This window comes from Labrus mixtus, chromosome 23, assembly GCF_963584025.1.
Source record: "Labrus mixtus chromosome 23, fLabMix1.1, whole genome shotgun sequence".
In the NCBI taxonomy this organism is placed as follows: Eukaryota; Metazoa; Chordata; class Actinopteri; order Labriformes; family Labridae; genus Labrus; species Labrus mixtus.
Window position 1 is genome coordinate 18,880,639 of NC_083634.1, and position 15,296 is coordinate 18,895,934.

General features: G+C 42.8%; 2 protein-coding genes across 3 annotated transcripts in view; both read right to left on the minus strand.

The window, feature by feature from the left end:
- The window catches only part of mus81 (MUS81 structure-specific endonuclease subunit), an 8,824-nt gene extending 7,424 nt beyond the window's left edge, over positions 1-1,400 (minus strand). For both annotated transcript variants that reach the window (XR_009666794.1, XM_061031424.1), the window contains exons 1-4: positions 1,137-1,400; positions 733-862; positions 569-654; positions 232-372 (exon numbers count right to left, since the gene is read on the minus strand). Coding sequence is in view for 1 of the 2 variants with exons in the window: in XM_061031424.1 (XP_060887407.1) it covers positions 232-372; positions 569-654; positions 733-862; positions 1,137-1,277 (498 nt within the window). In the remaining variant the exon portion in view is untranslated. The remainder of the gene's footprint in view (positions 1-231; positions 373-568; positions 655-732; positions 863-1,136) is intronic.
- Positions 1,401-4,518: 3,118 nt separating this feature from the next.
- On the minus strand, positions 4,519-14,162 carry ovol1a (ovo-like zinc finger 1a). Its single transcript, XM_061031313.1, has 5 exons — positions 13,658-14,162; positions 6,437-6,666; positions 6,077-6,292; positions 5,317-5,461; positions 4,519-5,221 (listed from the first exon to the last, which is right to left on the minus strand). Exons 1-5 carry the CDS (start codon positions 13,755-13,757, stop codon positions 4,884-4,886), a joined length of 1,029 nt encoding a protein of 342 aa, XP_060887296.1. The 5' UTR covers positions 13,758-14,162; the 3' UTR covers positions 4,519-4,883.
- Between the last annotated feature and the right edge of the window lie 1,134 nt (positions 14,163-15,296).

Sequence of the window (15,296 nt, forward strand, 5' to 3'; positions counted from 1 at the left end):
GAGAGAGAGGTCAAAAGAGAGAGAGAGAGGTGAAGAGAGAGAAAAAGGTGAAGATAGAGAGAGAGAGAGAGGTGAAGAGAGAGAGAGAGAGAGGTGAAGAGAGAGAGAGAGAGAGAGGAGGAGAGAGAGGAGGAGGAGAGAGAGAGAGGTGAAGAGAGAGAGAGGTGAAGAGAGAGAGAGCTGATGATGTGTTTATGGAGAACAGGACGATTTAAAAAGAGAGAGTCGTACCTGTGATTGTCTGTAAAGGGCGAGCAACACAGCATAACCCCCGGACCTCTTCTGAGGCACGTACTCCCTCTTCTTCTTCTTCTTCCCTCCTTCTCCTCCTCCTCCTCCTCTCTCCTTCCCTTCATCGCCTGCTGCATTCTTCTACAAGGAGGAGGTCACAACATGTCACTAAAGCAGCGTCCACATTTAATGTCTCATTGAAATATTCATAAAATACCATCCTGATGAAAAGTCTTTTTTAAGTCTTTGGAAGAAAGAAATCAATGTGTTAATTTAAGTTTCTGTGTTTAAAAATGTAACGACAGCTGCTGGTTTGGGTGTAAATGACGGTATTTACCTTTCTGGAGGGCGCCATGTTGTTGTTGTCAAGCCTGCCAGGAGGTGGCGCCCCTTCAGGGAGAGAGTGAATGGGAGCGTTTGGACCTAAAAGAAGAGATAGAGAGGTCAACAGGTCAACAGCCAATCAGAACGCCACCATGAATCCCTCCGCCCGCGTCGTACCGTTCTCTCTGTAGTGGCGCTGCAGTTTGTCGTCCAGGATCTTACAGATGCCGTCTCCGAAGTTCTGCAGGATTTTGGCCTCTTTGGCGTTTTGAAGAGGTAACGGGTATTTGTTCAGAGAGCTGATGGCCTTGGGGGGAGAAAGACAAGCAAAAAAATAATAAATAAAATGCATTTAAAGAGACACACACACCAAAACGGAGCGTTGTGAGAGAGCTGGGTCACAAACCTCCTCTGGTGCTTGATTCATGTTATATTTTGACGAAAGCACAGAACAGATGTTTCATTTAAAAGGTGGAAAAGAGGGATAATATGTCCTCTTTAAAATACATTTTTTTTATAAATTTGATTTTGGACAGTGAAATCAGTTAATTAGACATGGACTGAAACATCCGGGTCTTCACCTTCTGGTAGGTGTAGCTGATCTTCAGCCCCTTCTCTTTGGCCTGGTCCCGGAGCTCCGTGAGCCACTTCAGGAACAGCGGGTTCGGGCAGGAGGGCAGGGCGCGTTTCCGACCCAACCGGACCGGCTCCGAAGCTGGCATACCCCCCCGAAGCTGACAGGACAGAAAACGACACGAATAACATGTAAAAAATATATAAAAAATCCTGCTTCCACACTTTAAACACAAGAAAACTGAGCAGAGTAGCGTCTGAGCTAACGTTAGCGGACTGGTGTTATGGTGTAACAGGTTACCGTGTTAACTGGTGTCTTTCAGACGGAAGCGTCTGTGGTTGTCGTGGTTACAACAGATGTTGAAAACATTAACGGGACTCGCGTTTTGTTGTTGTTTTTTCAACAAAAACATATCTGAAAAGTATTTTTCTGACATGAAATCAAAAAACTAAACACAGAGACATTCCCTTAGATATATATATCTGTTTGTAACTATGACAACCCCAGGCGCTTCCGGTTAAAAGGCATCAGTTAGCACGGTCACTTCTTAAAGCAGTACACCGGTAGTAGCATTTTGGACGTTTTTAGCGAACAAGCCTCCTAATGAACAGGTAACATGTTTTAACAGTTTAAGCACAAACACGGACTTTTACCTGTGTCAGGTAAAGCGACTCACCTTTGCTTCTGGAGTTGTAGAAGTTGTTGGCGCCTTGTGTTCAAAGATACAGAGCACTTCCTTGTTGACAGCAGACACGAGGCCACAAAGGGGCGGGGCAAATGGGGCAACAAGTAAAAGAGCGCCCTCTACCGGCGAAAAACGAATCTATAACAATAATAATAATAATATAATAATAATAATTTATTATTAATAATAATAGTAATATTAATAATTTATCAATATTAATAATTTATTATTAATAGTAATAATAATAATGTATTAATAATAATTAATAATAGTAATAATAATATAATGAAAATAATAATCATTTATTATTAATAATAATAATAATAATAATAATAATAATAATACAAATAATAATAATAATAATAATAATAATTTATACTTTATTGATCCTGCGAGGGGAAATTCGTTTTTTACACTCTGTCTTGTAAACATGCTACACAAACATGCACAAACAGGATCCTGTGGACATGCACTAATGGAGAGACACAAAAAAAGAGGACACTACTGAAAATCTTAACAGTACAAAGCAAAAGAAACACATGTCAAGATGATAAATTATATTAACCCCTGAAACAAGATTCTTAGAGATAGTGTAGGACAAAATGTAGGGATGAATGTCCTCTTAGGGCTTCCGTACTTTAGTATAATTTCGAGGGACTTTTACTTTACATTTATGAAACACTGTATACATATGATTGGAAAATATTCAACTTTTTAATTCCCTGTACTCCAAGAATTTTACCAGGAGGCAAAATGTGTTTTTTTTTGTCACTAAAATTAAGAGATTAAAGTTTAGAGGTTATAATTGTTAGTTTTAGAGACATTACAAGTAACACAAATTAACATACACGACCCTAAAGCCAATGTGCAACCCCAAAGTGTTGGAATAAAGCTTTGAAGATATCCTGCTGTATCAGATAGTTATATAATAATAGTCATTGGTGTAAAAGACACAACATCTCTGTGTCTTGTTAACTTTCCCGACCGTTATCTGGTGGTTACCGAGTCCGCCTCCATGTGTCCTCAGGCGGCGGGAGAGTTAGCAGGAATCCTCCAACAAGACCCGACAGAGACCAGGAATCTAACCTCACCCTCCTGAACACACCACCCCTCTGTGTCTCACAAACACAGAGTCAGGAGCTGAGCGGGAGAAAAGTTGCTTAATAGGTGCAACTTAAAAGCTCTCAAACAAGGTTTTTAAACCCGTAGTACATGTTTGTATTTCAATTAAAATGAAGACACGTTCAACGCTGCAAAACGACCCGTTGAAGTAAAAGGTCAAATATGTGACCACAAATCTGCATAAACACGTCTGCAGAGAGTCAAACCAAGAGTCCACTTTGTCCTGTTGCAACTTTGTCTTTCATTGCAGGAACGCTCCAAAACCGCTCAAAACCGGTTTTTAAACACGGCCACTAATTTAACCATTTTGAATTGCTCTTCGTAATAAATCATAAATTGCTGATTTGAAGAAAGTTCTCAAAGTATCCCAGTTATTGGAACTTAACTGTACTTACATGTATTTAATCTAATGTATAACAAGTCCATTCTTCAGTCTATGCACATTCAAGCATTTGTAATCGCAGATGGCGTTAACGTAAGGACGTGTATGCAAATGAGAGGGCGGGGCTACATGTTAAAATGTTAGTGGGATTGTTTACCGTTCATATGCATCCATAGAAGTTTACTTGATAGCTTTCTGCACCAGAATTATGAACCCTCCATCCCTCGTCCTGTAGCCATTCCTTCACCCTCCATCCATACCCTCATCCTTTCATCCCTCGACCCGTACCCTCATAACATACCCTCGTCCCTTCATCCCTCGACCCGTACCCTCATAACATACCCTCATCCCTTCATCCCTCGACCCGTACCCTCATAACATACCCTCGTCCCTTCATCCCTCGACCCGTACCCTCATAACATACCCTCATCCCTTCATCCCTCGACCCGTACCCTCATAACATACCCTCATCCCTTCATCCCTCGACCCGTACCCCCCTCGACCCGTACCCTCATAACATACCCTCATCCCTTCATCCCTCGACCCGTACCCTCATAACATACCCTCATCCCTTCATCCCTCGACCCGTACCCTCATAACATACCCTCATCCCTTCATCCCTCGACCCGTACCCTCATAACATACCCTCATCCTTTCATCCCTCGACCCGTACCCTCATAACATACCCTCATCCTTTCATCCCTCGACCCGTACCCTCATAACATACCCTCATCCCTTCATCCCTCGACCCGTACCCTCATAACATACCCTCATCCTTTCATCACTCCACTCTTTCCCTCATCCCTTCATGTCTTGACCCATACCCCCTTCCTTCATCCCTCGACCCTTATACCCATCCTTTTATCACTCGACCTGTACCCTCATTCCTTTACCCTTACCCTTACATTTATCCATTCATCCCTCCACCACCCAACATCATTTCGATTTCTGCCATTGGGGCTGTGGATCAGTTGGTGGAATCGGTCGTCTCTCAACCGGACGGTCAGGAGTTCGATCCCCACCTCCTGCAGCCACATGACATTGTGTCCTCCTTGGGGGCGAGACCCTTCACCTTAAGTTGCAGCAGCTTCAGTAACTATAGAAAAAGTCTTCGTCCTGTTTGCTTCTCTTTCAGCTCGTAGAGAGGCATCACTAACACCATCAATCTGTGTGAGTCTTAAGCATACAACGAAGGCCACGTTTGTTTTGTAATATATATTACTCCCTTTAATGAAAAAAACACTTTTTTTTTTCATACAAAAACTTTTTTTTTCCTGGACAGAAAAACCCACAAAAAATATTCACATGCAGCGAAAACGTAGCAGAAAACACCAGACATGTAAATGAGTTCATCCGCATCACAACCCCGTTTAAATATACACTTTTTATATATTAGCTAAAGTCAAACTTGGTTTTGTTTCATTGAAAATTGCAGACTGTTATATACAAACACCCACACACACACACACACACACACACACATGCTATTCACAAATACACACACATTTACAATCCATCTTTAAGTCCGTCAGTAAACACATCCCCCCCTGAGTTTCTTATTTCCTTCACTGTTCTCCTGATCCGGACGTGTCATCGCTATCGGCCTCCTGCGGTGACCCGGGCGTCGACCCTCCCTCTCTCCCTCCTCCTCCTCCTCCTCCCGTCTTCCTCCCACCCTTCCCCTTCAGCAGGCGGCTGTCGGGGTGGAGCGCGTGCAGGTGGACGAGCAGGTCGTCCTGCGTCCCCGCCGTGTGGCCGCACTCCTCGCACACGTACAGCTTGTTGCGCCGCTCCTTGTAGGCGTACTTCAGGGTGTAGTTGTGGATCTTCTTCATGTGCGACTCCAGGGAGCAGCGCTGGGTGAACGCCTTGTCGCAGAGGGTGCACTTGTACGGACGGACGCCTGTAACCAAAAAAATATAGAAACAATTGTCACGCTGCCTCTTACATTTCTGTTAATAACAACAAAGTGTGTCATGATGAGGGCGGGTGGCGTACCTGTGTGTGTGCGTACGTGTCTCTTGAGGTCGAACGTGTCGTTGAAGCCTTTGCCGCAGAAGCTGCACAGGTGTTTCTTGGACTCGTTGTGACACTTGATGTGTCTGTTCAACATCCGCTGGTACTGGAAGGTCTTCTGACAAACCTACAGGCAACAACAACAACAACACACCGTTAAAATGTGTAAAGGCTTTATGTGTGATTTTTTGATCCAGCAGATGTCGCCCCTTGAGCACCAGCATGAAACCAAAACAACTCACGCTGCATTGTTGTGTTAGCATGCTAATGCTAGCGATCTTTATTATGCTCGTATCTTCACACTGCATGTAAATTTACCTGAAATGAGCGTGATCTAGAAACACAGTTAAGCAGTGAGTACAGTATGTTATTCTTCTTTTCTCTAGTCCCTCAATTAAACAACTTTTATACGTGAGGGGAGGAGTCAGCCGGCTGTCCGGGCGATGTAAACAAACTGAAGATAGGACTCTGAAAACATCACAGACAGTGGGACTCGGGTGTTACACCCATTGTAGACAGTCATGACTCACAGAGTTATTTTCAGAGGAGATACTTGATTTATATTTAAGTGTGAAACATCACATTTAAAGACTTTAAAATACTTCCAAAGGCAACTTAGAAACCGTTATGTTTAAACCCGGTTTGGCCACATCATAAAAGTATATTTAATGAACATAAAAAAGTATTTCTCAGATGATTTAAACATTAAACATTCATGTTGTGATATGTCTCGTCGGCGTACCTGGCACACAAACACGCCGTTCATCACAGGCGACGACGAACTCTGACTTTGACCTGTTGATCTGGTCACCATGGAGACAGCTTCCTGGGGGGCAGGGGCCGTTGTCAAGGCGACCGGGATCACGATGGTGTGTGGTGCTTCTAATGGAGGGGAGGGGATGGGAGGTAGAGAGAGGGGAAGGGGCGAGGGGACGGTTGGCAGCTCCCCTGTAGTCACCTGAGGAGAGAGAGAGAGTAACAAAAATAAAGATTACTGATGATTTGGAAAATTCTGAGTTAGCGTTTGACGTTTCTTTAAGCTCAACAGGAGTTTCAACTTGATCCAACAGCGTCCCGCGTCAGCCGCCGCCCGTTTCCTCACCTTGATTTTGGACCTGATGTACGGGGAGCCGCCCGGAGCCCTCCTCCTGACCCCCGACCTCTCCTCGGGCGCGCTCGCCGGGCTCTGGGGTCGGCCCAGCATGGTGCTGGACGGCAGCTCGGCGTGCGTCTGCGGGTCGGCCGGGGAGCGCTTGGTGAGGCAGAGCGGCGTCGGCTCTGCGGGGCTCGCTTCGGCCCCCATCATGAGAGCGGACGGAGGGAAGATGGAGACTGGAGGAACACGGAGAATCAGTCAGTGACTCGTTTTAAAGACAAGAAGCTTTTTCCCAGAATCCAAAATATACACAAAAATAAATCCAAGACTAATTCCCAAAATGTTACAAAAAGAAGCACAGCATCGTTTCATATCGTATCGTAATAAAGGTTGTTTGACATGGACGCTGCCAATTTTAGACATATAAAAACCTGGGTTTCTTGTTGGCTGAGGGGATTAGAGGACGTGGACATTTACAAGTTACAACTGTGTTGCATTGTGGGTAATGTAGGATTGCGTGTTTTAGTAGCTAAATGTGTAACTAGGCATTAAAATCTACACATTTGCAGCTTTCGTTTTGGCATCTCTCTCTTTTTTTGAATCTGTCGTTCTGTAGTCTGGAGACACATTATGAGAAGACTGTTGTTTTCAAAGCGGATATTTTGATTGGCTAAGGGATCACTGATTGAGCCTCTGTTTGGATGCCACATGTCAGTGATAAACCAAGAAACACGAGTGGACATCCAGCATATTTTCGTCATCACACTTTTATTTCCTTCCCACTGATGTTGTTGCGGTCGCAGCAGAAACAGCGTAAAGTCGGTGAAATCATAACTGCTGTTTAAAGGAGAAGAAAAAAGGGGACAAAGAGGGGAGGCTGTGTGCGAGAGAACAAAAGGTAAGAGAAGGTAGAGATTTCACAATGTGCAGCCCGCCGTCTGCACCGCTTCATATTTGCACGATCGCTCATTAGCAAACAAGCAGAGTCAAATAAGTGTATGTATTTGTGTGCGTGGGTGTGGGTGTGCACATGTCTGGACGTCTATTGTTGAATGCGGCTTATTTTGCACGCACATACATGCCCTACATTAACACACACACACACACACATCGCATTTACCGCTGCAGTTAGACTTGTTGAACCAGACAGTCTTGTAGCACCAGCTCTGTACCTTCCTCAAACAATCCACCTCCGCAGGGTGGATGACTGCCTGTCTCTGTGTTCATATGAGCAACACAACACAACGCTCACACACCGAGGCAGAGAGAGAGAGAGAGAGAGAGCGGTGAAGGGTGAAGAGAAACTTTTGAGCCCATTGGCAAATATCTGGACAGGACAACCGGCCTAACGGGGTCAGGTGGTGGTCTGACTGACTCAGAACGACTACAGAGACACAAAACAACCTAAAAGAGACGTAAAAAAATTAACACACAAAGAGTTCAAACCACCAAAAAGACACACAAAACAACATACAGCACCCATGAAATGATTTAAAAAAAAAAGATGGACAGAATAAATCAAGAGGAAACCAAGAGAAATGGATGATCAGAAAGAGACAAAACAGCCAATTAGTGACTCAAATCGGCTGAAAAACACACAAAACGACCACAAAGGGACACAAAACAGTTAAAAACTGAACAAAAAAACGCAAAAAGCCCAAAAAAGAGATGCAACACATCTATAAAGAGAAACAAATAATCGCAAAAAGACAAAAAGTATTGAAGAAAGAGACTCAAAACAACAATTAAAGGACACAAAACGACTAAAAATAGAACAAAATGACTTAGAAAAGTGATGAAACACAAATAAAAGATCGATGAAACAAAAGGGTTGAAAATTACATCATAGAGACACAAAGTTAAAAAAAAAAAACGGGATACAAGTTAACCACAAAGAGACAGAAAGGGTCGGAAAAATGGATAACTATGACATCACAGGTACACAAAAACAAATAAAAACAGATACAAAGTAAACATAAATGTGAAGAACAGTTTACAAAAAGGGGGGAAATGATATTATAGGGACAAACAACGACCAATAAGAGATGAAAATTTACACAAAACGACTAAAAATAGCCATGAAAAAAGACAAAAATGGATCCAATCAACAAACAGCTAAATGACCATGAATATGTGTTTGTGAACGTTTTAGTCACGCTCTTATTTTGGAGGGGTAGGGCACCTATTTACAGTTCTGTTCCTCATCATCCCTCCATGTTAGAGCCTTCTATATACACTTTTTGTGTGCCTGTGTGTGTGTGTGTCTCTGTGTGTGTGTGTGTGTGTGTGTGTGTGTGTGTGCCTGTGTGTGTGTGTCTGTGTGTGTGTGTGTGTGTGTGTGCCTGTGTGTGTGTGTCTGTGTGTGCCTGTGTGTGTGTGTGTGTGTGTGTGTGTGTGTGTGTCTCTGTGTGTGTGTGTGTGTGTTCAGGTGGCCCACAGGCAGGTTTTGGTGCAGCTCAGCGGAGACAATGAATCAGTTGACGCCGCGGAGCCTCAATCAGATAAAAGTCAAATGAAAATGTAAATGATGCTCCGCAGTGAGCGAAGAAGGACGAGGTGAACGAGTTAACGGTGCGCTGCGACTCGCGCTGACCTCCTCTGTGAGTCCTCATCAGATAGTTCATCATCACACGGTCTACAGGGGTCTTCATTACTGATTATGTGTTTTAGAGTCACAACAGTTTAGTTATTCCCAGTAGCATGACGATGCAATAAAAAACTTTCTCCAAATTTTTGCTAAATAAGAATTCAAATCAGGATCTCACAAGTCAGACTGAAATCTTTTAGGTGGTTCTTCATATTTTACTTAAAACACGAGGAGCGCTGCAGCTACTGGAAGTATTTCATCGCTGTCTTTATCCTCTTCACTTTATTATGAAAAAGTGATTTAGGGTACAAAACATTTTAAAAATTGGCCATGAAACAAATAGTTACAGTTGCAAATATCAGGGTTTTTTTGTCCATCCAAAAGTCCCTCGAGTTCTCTCTGCTACATTTGTACTTGCAATGAATTATGGGATGTGTAGTTCCTTCATTGCAGAAATTAAATGATGCACCTTCTTCTCCGTTTTCCAATCTGTTTTGGTGCTGAATCAAATGTTTTATATCCACAAGTATTCAGGTAGCTGGTTATCAAACGTATCATAATCAGGATTTTTCTGAAATGGGTTTGAACGGGGGGGTAAATTTACTTCCTGATCCAGAGCTGCAGAGAAAGTGAGCGGTCACTGATCATATCTATTTCTGTCCATTATAGATAAATAATGAAGCTGAATTTAGAAAATCTACCAAAAAAAAGCATCTTCAGTGTGCAGGCAATTAGAGATCAGACTCGATTGTGTTCTGGTCGTCTCTGTGGTGACGGCTGCTTACTGGACATTTAATCTCATCCTGTATTGTTTGTTCACCCTCTCTCCCCTCTCCAGTGAATACAGTGTGTGTGCTTTGGTTAGTGTGTGTGTGTGTGTGTGTGTGTGTGTGTGTGTTTGGTAAGAATGGGTGAGGGGCTTTTAAAACGCCTAAACTATTTCCCAATCTATGACGGGGGAGGGGCGAGTTGTGTCGCTCTAAACGCACCACTTTAATATTTTTCTCTCCGTTCGTTTCAGAGTCGGAGAAAGAGCCAACAATGGGGAGATAACTTTTCCAAACATGAGGCGTGTGTGTGTGTGTGTGTGTTTGCTCAAGGCGTACTGTCTGCGGCAGGAGGCTGTCAGTAGGGTCCGTTACATTTCCTCCCATCCAATAAACATTAACCTTACAGCAGCCTGAGGAGCGACCAGGAGTGGAAACCCTCAGAGTAAAATAATCAGCAATATTAATAAAGAATGAATCACAAATATAATAAACCTACAGTATGAGAGTATGAAGAGACATTAGCTTATCCTGAAGTTGGTGAACATATCTGTTATGAAATGCTTCAGAGGATGCCAGGTAGATTTGTCTATTAGCTTAGCTTAGCATAAACACTTAAACACTGTCCATTTCACCTGTTTTTGCACATTTACATCTATCTCCAGCAAAGTATGTTGTATTTAATATTTTCATATTTAACTAGTAATGTTAAGTTAAATCCTGGTTGTATATATTCACATTCTTAGTTTTGATATTTTTAGTACTTACTTACTTTGTGTTTAATATTATATTGTGTTTAAATTTGCTAACATTGTGTTTTTTTACTCATATTGTGTGTTTGGATAACCTGCTGCTGTAACGCCACAATTTCCCAGTTTGGGATCAATAAAGTAATTCTGTTATATTCTATTCTATTAAAACAGGTGTAAACTGTTAGCCTGTCTCCGTCTATAGTTAAATAAAAACTGCCACTCCAACGCTCCCTGATCAGCATGTTCGGTGTCATTTGCTTAATCCATGCAAAATCAAAAGAGCACAAACAAAACGTTCGAGGCTCCACAGCTTGTCACTACAATCAGTAATATATTTTTTTAAAAGGGTGGCCAAGTGGTTAGTGTGCACGCCCTATGTACAGAGGTTGTAGTCCTCCAGGTTTCTAAATCCGGCCTGTGGCTCCTTCCACCTCCTCCCGCATGTCACATGATCAGATCGTCTTCATAAGAAGTCTGATTACCTGACTGTGTTCACTGCAGGTTACTGAGAAATATTGTTGTTTTTATAAAAGCTCATTTGAACAGTAAGATGTTTTATTTGTGTTCTGTTTGATGGTTTTATGTTATTTTAAGAAACTGTTTCCCTATTTCTCCTTTCACTGCATCAACTCACTTGTTCATATCATTAAAAGACTTCAATAAAAGTTGAATCTAAACCTAAAATAAATAAATATAAATATTATTTATAGTTTTTTAAGACATGTTTTGGGTTTTTTTGTGCCTTTGTTGTAGAGACAGGACAGTGGATAGAGCTGGAAATCAGGAAGACAAGAATGACATGATAGAGACACAAAGTTATAAAAAAAAAAAAAAGTGGTACAAATTAACCACAAAGAAACAGAAAGGATCGGAAAAAGGGAAAACTATGACATATCACCACAAATATATTGTTGTTGTTGTTTTTGTAAACGCTGCTGTTTAAGATTGCTGCTAACAAAGTTTTGTTGTGTCCTCGTATACAACAATAATAAAGATTCTATCTATCTATCTATCACAGGTGCACGAAAACAAACAAAAACAGACACAAAGTAAACATACATGTGAAGAAAAGTTTACAAAAAGGGCGGGAAATGACATTATAGGGACAAACAACGACCAACAAGAGATGAAAAGGGATAAAAATGACGTCACACAAAATGACTAAAAATAGTCATGAAACAAGACACAAAGGAGCCACAGGTCAGATTCGAACCCGGGCCGCCCGCGAGAAGGACTATATCCTCTGTACCAATGCGCCACCTGCACTCCATTTTTATTCTTTCTGCAGCGTGGCTTCTCACACCTCTCAGACTTTATCTGTTTATCTTCAATAATACACTTGATGTTTTAGTTTTTGTTTCTCAGGAAATGCAACACACGGGTTGTTTGTGTTTGTCCGGTGAAGGTTAAACCAGGTAGATCCGAGTCTGATGAGCCGGCAGGAACAGGCTCAGTTACATGTTTGTGGTGCAGGAGATAAAAATAAACTCAAACACACAAACTGTACAAACTGAGGCCTCATCAAAGTCAGGTTTGTGTCTGAGGGCAATTATCATACCTCTGTGTGTGTGTGTGTGTGTGTGTGTGTGTGTGTGTGTGCGTCCTCCTTTCACACTAAAACACACGTTAGGCAGGTATGTCAAGTAACGGCACATACCTGAAACTGAGCTGAAACCGTTGCTGGGAGTGTTTGGTGAACGCTGCGTAATTACGCACCGGCGCTCAGATTAGTTTTTAATCTCTCAGATATATTCCCGAGACTAATGATTTATAGCGATGTTCATTTTCTCACTTTTCTTCTTCTACTAACTCTCACCTCCAGTGTTTTCTTGAGGGAGTGAAATGTCTGAACTTCAGTGTTAGGAGTAAATGTTAATGACGGTTTTTCGCGTTTTTTACGCCCCAAAAATGTCTCCTTAAAGTTATTAGCCAGGACCATTCCTTTAGTTTTTAACACTTTCCCTCGATTCAAAGACCACCTGAAAAACTAGCAGCACTCCAGTTTGTCCGCATGATCCGGTTTCAAACAGCAGAGAGGATGTAAAAGTCAATGATTGAAAAGTTAACGGGGATGAGAAGTGGAGGAAAAGGGACACAGAGAGAGAGAGAGAGAGAAAGAGAGAGAAAAAAGGGGGGGATGGTTGGAGATGAGGGTGTAGTCCGTTACTTGTTATCTGATACCGAGGGGGCTCTTACAATAAAAAAAAAAAAGTCCAACAAAGGGGATTGTTCTCACTTTGTCATTTAAATGCAAAAAGATGCAAAGTCTTGATTTGACAGCCCCACTCCCTCCCGTGTTTGTTTTAGTAACGGGCCCCGAAACGAGAAAAACAGAAGTTGTCATGCAACGTTTAAGAGCTTTTCAAAGACGTGTTACAGTATCTGGAGTCAATTAAAACATCACCAAAGCTAAACATGATTCCGAAATAGATTAAAAAAAGAAAAAAAAATAGAAACTAAATCTCTTCCGCCATATCAGACTTGTCAAATCAGCTTTTATAATACGACAAGCTGCACAAGGAGGAAGGCTGCAATCTGGGGTTGAAGGTCGAAGTGTGAAAAGCAACGGGCCTTTTCTGATAGCTTGTTAGGCCTCAACGCACAATGAGACGGCAAATATAAAGATACGGCAGGAAAAAGTGCAAAGATGTTGTCTTTCGTGGGGGGATTGTACATCCTGTGTCAGCTTAAAATGCTATTTTTTGATGGGGGTGTGTATTTAAATTTGTTATAGGGGTGGAAAAGTTTTTTTTTGGTGCGAAAGCAAAACAATTAAAAAAAATATGTTAAAACAGGTCACAGGGTGTAAATACGCAGCGTGAGCCAACACGCTTTGGGAACTATTTTCTCTCTCTCTTCACGGCCCGCTGTGTTTCCCGTTATTCGGTGGCCCAGGGTTTGCAGCTTGCCCCGTTACAATCCCCGAAACACCAGACCCCCCCTCCTCATCCGCCACACTGACACACCCAACGCCACATTTAACCCAAAACAAATCCGTGCGTAAAAAGTGCCCAAAATAAAAGAAAACGCGTCTACACTCTTCAGGATCTACACAAAGGTTGATTTTTTTTGTTGTTGTTTTTTACGACAAATATGTCTCATTACAGCAGCGTGGACTCACCTGGGATGTAGACGTCGCCTCGCTCATGATCTGGGAGCTCGCTCCAGTTCCGTTTCCCCGGCGACACATTCGCCTTTTTCACCAGAAAGGCCCTCGGCATTCTTAATTAAAACTGAAGTTGGTAGAAAATCTGATTTTTTTTTTTCGGTTCAAGGCAGAAAAAAAAAAGTTACAAAAGCAGGAAACTCCAAATATGGCAGGGGGGAAAATGGAAGGTGTCGGTCCCCTCTTCTCCTTCCTCCTTGCACCTTTCTTCTTCGTTTCGCAAACCGCGTCCCGCTGCAGTCTGCTTTATTCCCGTCTCACACACACCTTCTCTCTTTAATCTTGATTGTCTTTGCGGCTCTGGAGCTAAAAGAGGTGAAAAGTCTTCCGGCGTCGGGACAGGTGAGTCCGCTCAGGTGTGCAACCCGGACAGGTAAAGGCGAATATCACCCACAGCGCTCTGAAATAACGGGAGTGTGAGTGAGTGGGTGGGGGGAGAGGGACAGAGAGAAAAAAAAAACACGGCAGATTGTATCCTGATCACACACACACACACACATGAACAGAGTCGACAGAGGTGGGTCGAACAGCAGCGCAGGTACTCGTTTGAAAAAGCAGGAAACAGGCGCCACCGCGCATGCGCGTCAGGAATAACGGTGACAACAAGCTGGAGGCAAACCGGGGTTAGGCCTCAGTATACCTGCTGAACCGGTTTACCCCTCCTCTCTCTCTCTCTCTCTCTCTCTCTCTCTCTCTCTCTGCCTCACTCTTTCCTCCCTCCTCTTCTCCATTCCGCTTTAAGGTGTGGACAAATGACAAGAAGAAGAAACTTTATTTTTTTGGGGGGGGATCGAAAGTGTGTTAGGGCAGGTACACAACAAAGACACACTATAGGTCACACACATTAATAACCTACACACACACACACACACACACACACACACACACACACACACACACACACACACCACCTCCTCCTGAAACTCCATGAAGTGAAGAGTCAAACTGCCAAAAGGGTGTGTGTTCATTTACTCCACCCAACCTCCAACGCAGGATTTCATTACATTTCTCTGGATGATTGACAGCTGATATTTTTAGACACCGGCGCTCCACCTCGTCTTTCCTTTCCTTTGATCGTTTCAGTGATCAAGTGATTAGGAATGAGACGCGTTTCAGGGTCATGACGTCATGTATTCCTTTATATGAGTGACCCCTGACCTTAGCTTCATATTCGAGATTCAAGATGTTTACTGTCACTCGGGTTCTACAGCTACATCCTGGTTTATACTTCTGTAAACGCCGCCGTTAGCGCTACATACCCGTGCGTTGGTGTGTTTGCGTTTAGCTCTGCAATACTCCGCATAAAATCGCTAATTGGCGGTGCGATTTCTATGCTAGTTTTAATCGCTAGTTTTCAGTTCAGCCACCGTCTTTGCTTGTTTGTGTCCAGGTCACCATGGTGACTGAAACCGAGTGCATTACATTTGAGTTTGAGCTGAAAAAATATCGATCAGCAGTTGATTCTACTTGTAGGCTGTAGCGCTAGTTTTGAAAAATGGCGGGAATTTTGTAAATGCAGGAAGTACGATACTACCCAGCGGTCCAATTACAGCGCTAGCGGTCTGCGCCATTTCTCTCAGGGGGTCCTTGTGTT